The sequence below is a fragment of the Anolis carolinensis genome, chromosome 2 (genome assembly GCF_035594765.1).
Source record: "Anolis carolinensis isolate JA03-04 chromosome 2, rAnoCar3.1.pri, whole genome shotgun sequence".
NCBI lineage: Eukaryota > Metazoa > Chordata > Lepidosauria > Squamata > Dactyloidae > Anolis > Anolis carolinensis.
This window is the reverse complement of record NC_085842.1, coordinates 296771067-296784860: the sequence shown is the minus strand read 5'-3', so window position 1 is coordinate 296784860 and position 13794 is coordinate 296771067. Positions and strand designations below refer to the sequence as shown.

The following is a 13794-nucleotide window of genomic DNA, read 5'->3' as shown; positions in this document are numbered from 1 at the left end:
TAACAGTAGCAAATTACAGTTATGAAGTAGTGTGGGGACTTGATGTGGCAGAGGATGGAATCCCTCTTTGAATCCCACCGCTGCCACCAATTTATGTAGAGAGCTGAGGTGGCAGAGGATGGAATCCCCTTGGTACACCTCTACCTCTCCTGCTCCTCTTTTCTGCTTTCTGGTGGCCATTCTTTATAACTTTTACATCAGAAAATTTTTAATGAGCGGTCTCAGGCACCAAATTAGGGATGTTATACGTATCCCGCCGCTTGCCGCCAATTTATGTGGGGACTTGATGTGGCAGAGGATGGAATCCCTCTTTGAATCCCACCGCTGCCACCAATTTATGTAAAGAACCTGATGTGGCAGGGAATGGAATCCCTTTTAGAATCCCACCGCTGCCACCAATTAATGTAGAGAGGTGAGGGTGATGTGGCAGGGAATGGAATCCCTTTTAGAATCCCACCACTGCCACCAAATAATGTAGGGAGCTGAGGTGACAGAGGATGGAATCCCCTGTGGAATCCCTCAGCTTAGCCACCAAATTACACAGAGGTGAGGTGTCTGACAGGAATGTGTGTCAGAGATGGAACCCTTTTGATCCCACACACACACACACACAGGTACCACCACTTAATAAAGATGTTTTATGAGAGATGATGTTAATTAATTATTTGTTTGATTATCTTCTTCTTCGCTGCCACCAATGGAGACGTCAGGCAGATGGTACTGGTTCTTATAAGCTTTCTCTATTTGTTCCACTACAGATGTTGATGTTGCTTAATTTAATATGAGAGTATGACAGAGGCTTAGTTAGAATAAAATCAAAACAAGTTTATTGCAGGTACAGAGCTTGATGGTTTCAGATAGCTTGGTAAAGGCACTTCGCTTAATGGTTACAAACGGTTATGAGGTGGTCAAACTTTATAAATACTTCTTTCTCTGGATTACACTTAACCCTGATCCTCCTGGATCCCCTGGGATTAATGTTCCCTAATCCACAGACTCTATAACTGACCCTAGACAAATCACCTAACTTGCCTAGTCTGGTCCAACCTAAATCTGACTCAAATCTTCCTATTTAAGCCAGCCTGATTCTCCACACAAGCATCAGATCCTTCTCTGTGACTAGAAAATCACCAACTCCTAAAATAAAGAATCACCAACTCCTAAAATAAAGAATAAAATTCTTTTGAGTCACCCTGATCCTCTACACAAGGATCAGTTCCTTCCCTGTGAATGGATATCACAGACTGCTGGGTTTTAAAATATTCCCCCTTCTCCTTTCCAGGCGGCGGTTGGCTCCTCCCCTGTTGCTATGGTAACCTGCTCTAGCATTCTAAGATGGCTACCTTCCCCATACATATTGCCAATTCAAATACTCACCATTTTAACCTTAGCTAAACCTGGCCGTTTAAACAAAATCAAATACACATATCATCTATAAACAAAATACAATTATACCCTTCTTCACAAGTAGCAACAAAATAATTTTATGGTTGGGGGTCACCATAACATAAGGAACTCTATTAAGGGGCTGCGGCATTAGGAAGGTGAGCACCACTGTTGTGCAGCCTGCTGAACCTCCAATCTAGGTTTGTGCTTCATCAAATAGCCAAGTGGTCAAGGGTAGGATAGATCCACTTCACCAAACTCATGTCTTCGGGTCTTTATAGGGTTGCCAGGTTATTATAAGGATGTGTCTTATTTGAGAACTGGAAAGCTTCTTGCTTTTAAGACTGGCAGAAATTCTTTATTACAGGGAATGTTCCCAATTTTAGGGTTGGAAAGCCTTTACTTTTATATAGGCGGATGCCAAAAATTCCTGCACTTTTTGGGTGTGGGTCCTTTATAAAGACAGAAATATGTGCATCGTGCAATTTATGAATGCAAACAATATGTTAATTTTACAAAGAAAAATCAGTATTTTAATTTGGTATTTAAGAAGAACACATTCTTCTTAATAGTCACTTCCTGACTGTCAACCCCAAATGCCACAACTTTCAACTGTTGCTTATTGCTGTTTTGAAACTCTAGCAAGACCAGGCATGAATAGGCCTGGAAATGATGATTGTTTTGTTATGGGCTAATCTGATTTTCAACTGCACCAACAGACTGCAGCAAGATCTGCTTCAACAAAGGGAATGTACTGTACACTATCTCTATGAGAGTAAGGCACCACGCTCTGTCCTTCTCAGTCTCATTAATTCAACAATAAACATCCATTGATTGGCTGGTGAGTTGGTAAACTGATTTAATTTTAGCAACTAATTCAAGGTTTTTCTTGAATGAAGAATACAATCTGTTGCAAATTCTTTCTCTCTTTCTTTGTGAACCAGGACATTGGATACAGGAATTTCCCTCCTTGCTTTGCATAGCTAAGAGAGTACAGATATAAATAAGAGCTAACATGCAGATATAAATAAATGCTCCACTATGACATTTTGCGGAACCCCCAATGGCACAGCGAGTTAAACTGCTGAGCAGCAGAACTTGCTGACTGAAAGGTCGGTGGTTTGAATCTGGTGAGTTTCTGCTGTTAGCCCCAGCCTCTGCCAACCTAGCAGTTCAAAAACATCAAAATGTGAGATTAATAGGTACAGCTCAGGCAGGAAGGTAACGGTGCTCCATGCAGTTATGCTGGCTACATGACCTTGGAGGTGTCTATGGACAATACCGGCTCTTTGGTCTAGAAACTGAGATGAGCACCAACCCCCAGAGTTGGACATGACCAGATTTAACATCAGGGGGAAACCTTTACCTTTACCACTGACATTTTACTTCTTAGCTATGTAAATACTTCTGACAAGGCAAGCAGCAAAAAATTGCAACCAAGAAAACTTCCAAATGCTATCATTTTCTTAAGTACATTCAAAATAATTTGGAATTATTTGTAAGATGACAATAATCAGCAGTCTTCTTATACTTTTGTATTGGGTTAAAATTTCAAGAGAATGACCATACGCCTGAAATAAAGCAGATGTTTGCATTTAAAAGGTTCAATTTCTGGCATCACCAGGGAAAGATTTCTCTCTGAAACTCTGGAAGAACATGACCAGTCAATGTAATATTGGCCCAATGCTGGATAAGATTGATCAATAGGGCAGCTTCCTAAATTCCTAAAGAAAAACATTCAGAGAGTAAATATATGAAACTGGGACTCACTTTCCAGTAAACACTCCTAAGACTGTGCTATTAGCTCCCTTTATGGCCAGGATCCAGAGCCAGAAATAGACAATCTTCATTTTAAGGATTTTAGTATCTTTATCCAATATGACATTGTCTATCTTAATTTGCCTATTGAGCCCTTGGTGGCGCAGTGGGTTAAACCCTTGTGTCATCAGGATTACTTGAAGGTTGGGTTGCTGACCTGAAGGTTGCTGGTTCGAATCCAACCCAGGGAGAGTGCGAACGAGCTCCCTCTATCAGCTCCAGCTCCATACGGGGACACGAGAGAAGCCTCCCGCAAGGATGGTAAAAACATCTGGGTGTCTCCTGGGCAATGTCCTTGCAGAGGGCCAATTCTCACACCAGAAGCGACTTGCAGTTTCTCAAGTCGCTCGTGTTTAAACAGAGCAATAATATTCAAAGGATATACAATCCACTTAAATCTATAGCAGAAATATAAAATATATTTTCCCAAGCAACTGTGCTTACTTTAAAAATTATAATAATTGACATAGCCTCGTTGTCAGTGTAGATTCTAGCATTATAAGTGCATACTCATCCTATAATCTTTCAGCACTTTCATTGGCATTTATGAAATGATGTCTTTGAATTATTGCCATCCAGGAAAATGTAAAATCTTAATGTACAGACGACATAACCTGTCTATAGTTCTCTAGGGTTTCTTTCTTGGCCACACTGGCAATGCTGAGGATTGAACCTGGCACAGTCTACATAAGTATGCCTTATCCTAATCAGTTTCCTAATGGGGAAAGTCTACTGGTATTGCATATACAGTACAAGTAACAAAGGACAGAAAACCAATATTCTCCAATATTGCATCTTGCATCAAGTCATCAAAATGGTACAATCAAGTCCTCCACATTTGTGAGTTTAATGTTTTTGGATTTGATTAATTTGATTCCTCTGGGATCTCTAGGTCCTCCAGCATGATTCTATGATCAACGTCTGTTAGACATTTACCACAGGGTTGCCTCAGAGGTCTAAAGATTCCTAGAGAATATTCTCTCAGATTAAAAAAAAAGTTTTCCTACTTTCGCAGGGGTTCTGTAGGGGCTACTGTGCATGTTCTCTAAAAATGAGCCTTATCCTATCACTGTTGTGATTATGATCCAGTTCTTCTCTATTATTCATTCTGTTTTTAGCAGACTTCCAATCCCAACTTCTTTGCTTTCATTTAAAGGTCACATTCCTTCCAGCGTACTATATACGGGAACACACAAGAAGGGCAAACCACAGCAGAAGACAATATAGTCCCATCTTCTGGTTTACCCTCTCATCCTTCCTGAAATAATTAATTGGCTACATATCCCCACTGATAAGCTTAAAAGAAAATAGGATGAGATATATGTTCTGAATTATGGCTCATTTGTATTTAATTGCCAGACACCACAACTGAATTATTCTTAGCAAGAGCAGAAACTATGTAAGGAATTGTGTGAGAAACTGGAAATGTGTCAGAACACACTAAGGCTATATCCCCATCATCTGAGTATATACATTTTTTGTGATTCAAGTTTGAATCTGTAGCCTCCTCACCTCCACATATTATTTTCTTTTGGGCACTTAAGCTTCTCTCAATATCATATACTCCTAAAAGGAACTGAAGGTCCAACTTTGTACCTATTATCATCATCCTACCAACTGGCTTCCCAAATCCAGTTGCCATTTTAAATACAAAAACCAGATAGACGTGCAGCGTAAAAGTGTGTATTTCTACTTATAGTCAACACATGCAGCATCCATATATTTGCCACCAGAGCCTGAGAAATCAGAAGCAAAACATGTAGATGATGACATAAAGGAAACACAAGTTTGGTGACGTGATGGCTGTGTGTGTACAATCTAGATTGGGTGGCTTTGGGAGAAAGGTGTGGAACAAGTTCCTGATTGGTGTTGCCACTTTTTATATGTCCAGTGCTACTTGCTAGGATGCATGCTTCTGACATTAAAAATTCCTGTATTTTTGCACTGTGAAGCAATGTGGGTGGGAAGCAGGCAATGGTAAATCACTTTCTCCAGAATGGTTTGTTATTACCTTCCTCCCTCCTTTATTTTTGTGCTGGGAAGCATTGGAGCAGGGAAGATCCCTGACTCTTCCTTTCTGCTCAGATCTTCCAGCACAGCTTCAGCTTTCCTAGCCAAACCAACAGTCTTTTGGCAAAGCCCTGTTGGGGAACCCTCTTGCTCAGAACAAAGTGCACAGACACAAGATCAACAAGGAGGGAGTCCATCAGGTTACCTCCTTACCACTGATGACATGGCTGGACACATGGTTTTGACATCTAAGCAAGCAACGTCCCCACTAGGACTCTGCAGGGAAACTGTTTGGTCAGTAAGGCAGCAGCAGGCAGATCACTTTGGAGAAGAATAAAAATGGTTCTCATTTAAATCTGGGGTGTGTAGAGGAACAAAGTTTCAGTATGGTTTATTAAAGGTAGGTATGGCACGAAAGAGGTGAGTCTGAGGCAGCTTCAGGCCTGATTAATCTGAATTATAGGTGGGTTGTTTTGGTGATGTACGCAAGCACATAAAGAAACTGGTTAGACAGAGACATAATTATATATGAAGTATCAGAGAGCCAGCATGTAGTGGCTTGAGTATTAAACTATAACTCCAGGAAAAATTCACCCCGATCTAAGCAGTGAGAGCAGAACTTGGGGCCCATTCTATCCAGTGTCAGTTGCTGGTAAAAATCTTTAATTACTGGCTAAAGATTCTTCAAGTGGACCCAGGGAGACTTCCTAAACTCTGCCTAGAAGAACAGTTAGGTCTTCAGCAACCTAATCGCTGGGCATTCCAGATTTTCCAGCTAACGAACCACCTAGGCTTTTCACCTTCCCATCTACTTTCCCTAGGACATTTGGCCCAGGAAATATTCAAACAAAGAGTTCTGATGTCAGTGCACAAATGGATATAGCTTTGTTGCCCAGCTTCAAATCTCTAGACTGGTTAGCAAAAATAAAACAGTATTTGGCACAGAAAGGTATCTTAGGATGAACCTCACACAGGGACAGAGAATCACTTTTACCAGAGCTAGATTCAAGCAACTTAATTCTATGCCAAGAATAGGACAATTTCAAAAAATATCTTTCCAAGAAGGAATGCACATCTGTGGTTCACCAGCCATAGAGGTCATTGTGTATATTTTGTTTGATTGTTGACAATATGCCAAGGTGATTCTCTAATATTTTACAACCACTTTTGGATAGAACAATAAACTGGGATCCAATTGCCTAACTGTGCTATTTTCTCTCTGGGGAGGATCTACACTGAGTCCGCTGCATAGCCAAATTATTACAAAAGTTGCCCATGAGAGAGACCTTTTTCTCTCACAAAACGAAATCCCTTGTCATGGTGATGAACTTATCTAAATTCTCTGACAGATTATTTTTACACTTGCCACTCTACTCCCCTTTTCACTTGTAATTTAATCCAATTTTACCAACCTTATTATGTAATCACATTTTATAGTATTTTAATTTATTTTAGCAAACTATTATGAGCTTTAGGATAGTGAGTTGTATTTATTTGTCTGTGTATTCTTGTCTTTTGTCTTTTATTGTTGATATGGTCAGTGGGCTAATCAAACAAATCTATCAGTCTATCTGTAACTCCAGGAGACTAGGGTTCAAAATCCGACTTGGCCATGGAAACCTACTAGGTGACTGTGGGCAAGTCGCATTCTCTCAGAGGAAGGCAAAGGCAACCCTCTCTGAATACATTTTGTCAAGAAAACCCTGTGATATGTTCATCATGGGGACATCATAAGTCAGGGACAACTTGAAGGCACACAACAGAAACAATCGATTTTCTGGGTTATGTATTTTATTTCACATTGTTATCAAGATAACATTTCATCATAAAAAACTTTATAAAACAAGAATGTAGCTACTAACCTACGTAAAAAGATGAAGAGCAAATTCTAAAACATGTAGCATCTCATAGTGTTTAACTAGAACTTGCCAATGGTATTCACACAGACAAGACTGATCAGGTTCCATTGCTTACTAAACGAAGCTTCTTAAAATACATATAAAAATATAGATTCCAACAGTTGCAAAATACAAGGGATGAGCCAGCTATCAATGCCCTTGTCATGCACATTTCTAAATAAATGGCAGTGTGGCAAAGGCTAGAGTTTATGCATCTTTCACTTTGAAGTGTCAAAAATCTAAACCATATTGCAAGTGCAAGATAAAAGTACAGTTTTAAAACATTAAAATAGCACCAGTATTTGTTTTTCTCTTCTTCTTTACAGTTTTCTTTTCCACATTCTCATTTCATGTTTTATAAAAAGCTACATTTTACAAAGAAACACCAAAGCCAACCCAAGGAAGCAAATGCCAGTGGCACTAGACAGCTTGTCTCCAATGGCTGGCACTGCATGGGAATCCTAGATTAGTCAATTACACAAGAGCAGACACTAATCTCACTAATTAACCCCTGCTTTGGTTTAAAAGCTCCATGGTAACCAGAAAAGAAGGCAGCTGCTTGTTTAAGCCCCATGTTGCAGTAACTAGTCCCTCAGGATGGTGTCAATATCTAAACAAGGGAATTTTAGTGCAATGCTTTACTTCTGCTATGTGCATAGTAGCAGTGAGAGTGGGTTAAGACATGTTGCTTACAACTCTGGCAGCTTCTGGCACCAGTGTCAGTTGAGAACAGTTTTTAAATAGACAATCCAGATAGGGAGCAGGAGAGTGACAGAATCAGTTTCCCAATCTTGGGAAAGATCCAGATTGAGAAATTACACAGGAAGGAACCCATGGCTAGGTGTCCAAGAATGCTATCAAGTTGCAACACGTGTTCAACAATGGGACACACTCTTTTCAAAGTTCAACTCATATGATGAAAATACATCATATTAATATTCAGTCTAGTATACTGATTTACAGAATGTTATAGCAGTGTAAATTTCATTGAAACAAACAAGGCGGTATCTGCCCAGCAGAGTCCTTTATATATAAAGTATATCACAGCTCCAGGCTTTATTGGACTGAGGAGATTGTATGAATTCATTCCAATCTGTGTTCAGTTTATTGGACAGAGATGGCTTTGGTTGCCTTGGTGGTTGGCCTACACTAGACAAGGGATACATGTTTTAGCAGTATAACATGAAAAGGACCCTGGTATTACTGTATATCATAAATTGAACATGAGCCAGCCAAAAAAAAAAAAAGAGAGAGAAGAAAATGTGATTGCTATATTAGTCTACAATACCAGAAGTATAGTTTTAAATTAAGGGAAGTAATAGTCTCAGTATGTTCTACACTGTAAGGCCTCAACTGGAGTACTGCATTCAGTTCCAGGTGCTTAATCTTAAAATGGCTATAGACTAGTTGGAGCAAATTCAGAAAAGGGCAATGGAGATGAGGTATGGAAAGCAAAACATGAGGAGAGGCTGAAGACCTGTTCAGCTTGATGAAAAGACAGAGGGATGGCATGATTGCATTTTCTAAATACCTCAAGGGGTGTCACAGAGAGGAGACAGGCATGTTCTCTGTTGCTTAGTAGGACCAGGGCTACTAGTCTGAAATTAAAGGACGACAGATTTCACCTTGACATTAGAAGAAACTTCTTAACCAAAAGAGTGGTTCAAACAATGAAACCATTTACTTAGGAAGGTCTCATTCAAAGAAGTGGTTGGGCAGCTACCTGCTGGAGTCCCTGCACTGACTGGGAATTGGACGCAAAGTCCTATAAAACCCCTTCCAACTGCATGATTCTATAAGGCTTACTGTTGGTTATGCTGGGCCTCTTAGTGGTATTCAATATGAGCCTGGCATCCTTATGGGCTGTTTGGCTGACGTGAGAGGGAACTGAGTTGCAGAAAGCTTTCTCTCTTACTTGTTTCTGTCATGTCATTGAAATAATAGGGTTATTGGATCAGACCAAACAACCATGAATTGTCCTCTAACTTTTTCTCCCAAATGGGTTTTAATCAAGCCGTAGACTATCCCTGAATGTGGTGTCTAGCCACCCATAGCATTTGATAGATTTCTTCTCCTCCATGAATTTCATTAGTCTCTCATTGAAGCAGTTTCTGCAAGTAGCCATCACAATTTCTGGCAGATATGTGATCACAACCAACTATTCCAGTGCGGCAAGGAGTTTGAGCAAGACCAGTAGATCCTCTTCCTTGGCTTCCCAGGTTAAAATGTCAAGTTGCCACTCCCAGCCATGCTCTATCAAAGAACCAGTCATTCTGCATGGAAAGGGTTGGCAACCTGGCTCACTTCAGATCATAATTTGCATAAACCCCAAGCATCTTGTTAGTTTGATCAGAGATGGGGCAATTTGGTAATCCAAAACAGCTGAGAGGCAGCACACGTTTGTCTACCACTATTGCAGAAAGATAGTTTTGGAAATAGGAATTCACCTTGGATTCAGCTGCAGTTGGGATGGAAATACAAGGACCAGAATCGAGATGTATGGACATGAGGGGCTTAAAACCGGTGACCTTTCCTCTCTGTCTCCCTTGGACTGTGAAGAGGAAGGTTTCTCAGTGTGTGTAGAGGGGCTGCTAGGATGTATGAGTCAGTTGAGTTTGAAGGACAGAGAGAGAATGAGAAGTGGTGGTGGGATACTAAGTTTGCTGATATGCCACACAGTATGGTTGGCCTATGCAGAAATGTGGGAGGGGGTGGATTGGTTGGTGGGGAAAGGACAACAGAACTGGATGGCCCATGAACAGCTCAAACTGTTGGTCTATGAAATGTTCTTGCTTCATTTACATATACTCAGGATCTTTCCCCTTCCTATTATTTGGGGACACCCCCTTCTATTTGTGTGCGGTCCCCATGCCTCCGACCTAGAATTTGCATTCAGTTTTACTTTGCCAGCAATGCCAGTGAAGGCCTTTTCTCATCTCTTACAACAATGTGTTCTATGCCACAAGTTCCTCATGATGGCAGGGTAAGGGCATATACTGGCACTGCCTTGTGGGTTGTGATGTAAGGAGAGTCAACATGCTGCCTCTATGCTCAACCTTAACTGCACAGTCTTCGCCCAGTGGCAGCAATTCTAGGGATGTAGGGTGTGTTTTTATTGTGGGGTGTAGGGCGTAATCGCTCTTTAAACTGATTTCCTTTGAGTGCACATGGATAGTATTAAATAGGCTGAAACCTTTGAGCTGGTTAGATGTCATTCACAATGCTCCTGCTGCATAATCAACCTCATCCCTGCTGTTTCGTAATATCACCAAAATGGGAACCTGCTTCATAGTCTTCTTGAAGATAAGACATTGCATTTACATTTTAATTCGTTTATTTTTCCCTTTTTTCCTTGTTGGAGTGCATAAAAGGTTGAATGACTGCTATACTAGTACAGAGGCAAACTCTTATTGTGGCATAAAATAAGTATAGAATTTATTGCTCAGCTCAGACTTGAAAAACCACAGCAATACTTTTAATTGTGCCTCCACATGTATGAATTGTTCCATAGCTACATTTGCTAGAAGTAACGGGCAATTGCCATTCAATATGGGAATTTTTCCTTTTTAAATATGGACATTTAAAATCTAGTGTTTTGTTATTTCAAATTGCCATGCAAGACACAAAAATATTGTTTCTCAGGTAATTTCTGCATTTTTCACATGCCATACAAGTAGGGTGGGTGAAATATTCTTACACCATCCCTTACCAGCATCCCATCAAAAAAATAAGTAAGATTTTTAGTAAAATACATGTAATTACATTTTCTGAGTCATGGCAGAAGAAATTTTTAAAAATTACTAAAGTACTGTGATTTAATCTGTGTTACATTTCAACTGTAAATATACCTCTTTCAATATATAGCTTCATACCACTAGAGTGTATTCTAAAACCCATGTAGAAACATAAAATCAATAAACTCTCTTAATTTATGCTACAAAAAAGTCATACAGCTTACTACTGACCTTAAACCGAACTTCTCTATGTATTAAAAAAAATTCTTAGGTGGTCTTTTCCACATGACAATCATTTTAAGAAAGAATTATTACTCCTAATTTTGCTTGTTCTGTTTGCCATGGTGTACCATGTTCCTTTCGACATCATCCATTTTTTAAAAGTCTGTTAACAGTTGTTTTAAAATGTAGGCATTCTTTGGGACAAATTAACATCAATGGATGGGCAAACAACAGCTTTACAAGTACAGTTGCTCAATGTAGTCTTTTGCAACTCCAGTACCTCTTGCAAGGCAAGATTTATTCACATTAGAAACTGTGCAACCAGGTTAGCCACTCCTAAGAGGATTATAAAAATGTGAATAGATAGTCCCAACCATGTCAGCCGACCTTCTCGATGCAAAGAGATAATGTAGATGAGTGAAGGATACACAAACACAAATGCCAAGCCACAAGTTGCTCCAGAATATCTGGGGAGGAAAACAAAACAGAGATTCTACTTTAACTTTAATTGTGTAATATGTCTACTCAACCAGTTCAATAAAACTTGCTTTTAGATAACACACAGAAGAAACCTGCAATCTATTGAAAAAGTGAATTATCACTCCTGAGGTTTCTAGGAGAGGCTATTTACCTTGTCTCTTTATGCTAAAGTGAGGTAGCTCGGCAATTTTGAAGAATTATTGATATAAAAAAGAGCTCTGGAGAATTGTTGTTGTTGTTATTATTGACACAACAACATTGTATGACACAGCAAACAAGATAGATATGCTGGATTTCATATCACAAAATCACAAGTCGAACACTTCCCAAGTGTTTAGGACTATGTGATGTATTTTCGGATGATGCGTGCAGATCCCAGTAGGGTGGCCTTTTGCAGTTAGCAGATCGTAATTTTGGGTTGTTGTTATTATTATTATAATTATTATTGTATGACACAGCAAACAAGACAGATATGCTGGATTTCGTTTCACGAAATCACAAGTCGAACACTTCCCAAGTGTCTAGGACTGTGTGATGTTGTTGTTGTTGTTGCTATTATTATTATTATTATTATTATTATTATTATTATTATTATTATTATTATACCACTTTTTATCTTATAGAAGCTCAAAGCCTGGGGCCAAAATTTGCACATTTCAGTTAAGGGAAGAGAAATGATGTTAGGGAATCAACCATTCTTCCCCTCCACCTAAGAAAACACATATATATGTTTTGAAATTAGCATAATTGTAGATGAATTAATATAGTGTTCCATTTTACGACATGCTTTACTATGCATCCACAGCTAATCACTATATGACTACTTAGATGGATAGTCTGAATCAGAGCAGGAAATGGGGCTTAGTTAGAACTGGTCTCCATGCTGTGCTAAATATTACAGATTAAAGTGGTACAATCTACTCAACTAGTCTGTGATTCTTTTGCCCATATTCTGCTCAACAGGTAGACGAGTCATAGGGGTTATTAGTCTTCTCAGTTTGCCTTAATCAAACACCTAAATTGGCTTTAACCTTTGTATGGCTGAAATAAAACCATGTAAATAACCACCGCTACTTGAAGTTGTCTTTCAGTAAGCTATTTCAACTACAACAACTATTTCAAAAAACAGTACCTTATGATTCCTCCGATATTTGGATAGAATCTGGCCATCACAATGCCAACTCCTACTATGGCTAGGTTCAATATGAACACATGTAAAAAGCTGTCAGATGAAAGAAAGAGAGAGAAAGTAATCACATTCCAAATTGGTGAAAGAACGATCCATTTTACGAGTTTCAGTAAGCAACTGAAAATCTTTCCATTTCTATGACTCATCCACTAAAAAGGTAATTAATTTTACATATGAAAAATCTTGACATATAGAGTCTTGTAAAAAAAAAAACCTAAAAATATTGGACTTGAATGTTTGGACTCTCAGTTAATTCTCTGATGGGAGTATGTATGATCTGGCAATTCTTTTGAAAACAATGTAACTGGCAGAGTATGTTACCCTCCCGAATATTTTTTGGCAGGAAGCAGTTAAAAGGAAGAAGTTCCTCCCCAAAAACCAAAAAGTTCCACGCTCTAGAACACAACTCCCACATGAAAAACTGCTTTTTGGATCCAGGAAATGATCTGAGCAACGCAAGCAGACTAATTAATACCAGAGGAAGAATCTTCAGACGAGTGGAAAGCATTACACTAAATATATATACAAGCCAACCTTAAGCATTTTGATAGATTAAATAAACATTTATTTTTGCAAGACTGGTGTCTAGGAATAATTGTCATTGGACTAAAACTTTGGAGGACTAAAACAGGAAGGGGTTTTATACTCCAAGGGAATGTTCACATTATGCGCAAATCTCTTCCCATAATGCAAAAAAAGCAATAGCTTTGTTGAAATTCCAATCCAGAAACTTCTGGAGAACCTGGAAGGCCATAAGCCTACAAACAGTTATACATTGACATATAAATATATTTAAATAAATAAATAGCAAATCTTGGTCACTACGAAAGAACAGAAAGACCCTGAACCAGTAAAGCACATATTTTAACAGAAAAGACTTCCCTCTGTAATGTTTATTCTACTTTTGGGATTATGGCAATATAAATATTGGGTCATTAAACTCTTCCTTCTTAAAATGCTTAAAGTATCCGATTACCTTTGCTAATTGACTTTCACTTAAAGAAATGCACAATTTAATGGATAAGGAACAGGAGTGGCAAATCATAGTGTGCTGAGG

General features: G+C 39.0%; 1 protein-coding gene across 2 annotated transcripts in view; it reads right to left on the bottom strand.

Moving 5' to 3' along the window:
* Nucleotides 1-6987: 6987 nt before the first annotated feature.
* The window catches only part of slc38a9 (solute carrier family 38 member 9), a 53232-nt gene continuing 46425 nt past the window's right edge, over nucleotides 6988-13794 (bottom strand). For both annotated transcript variants that reach the window (XM_003216181.3, XM_008102782.3), the window contains 2 exons: nucleotides 12681-12770; nucleotides 6988-11535 (listed from right to left, as the gene is read on the bottom strand). In XM_003216181.3, the coding sequence (XP_003216229.1) occupies nucleotides 11370-11535; nucleotides 12681-12770 (256 nt within the window). In that variant the 3' untranslated portion in view covers nucleotides 6988-11369. The remainder of the gene's footprint in view (nucleotides 11536-12680; nucleotides 12771-13794) is intronic.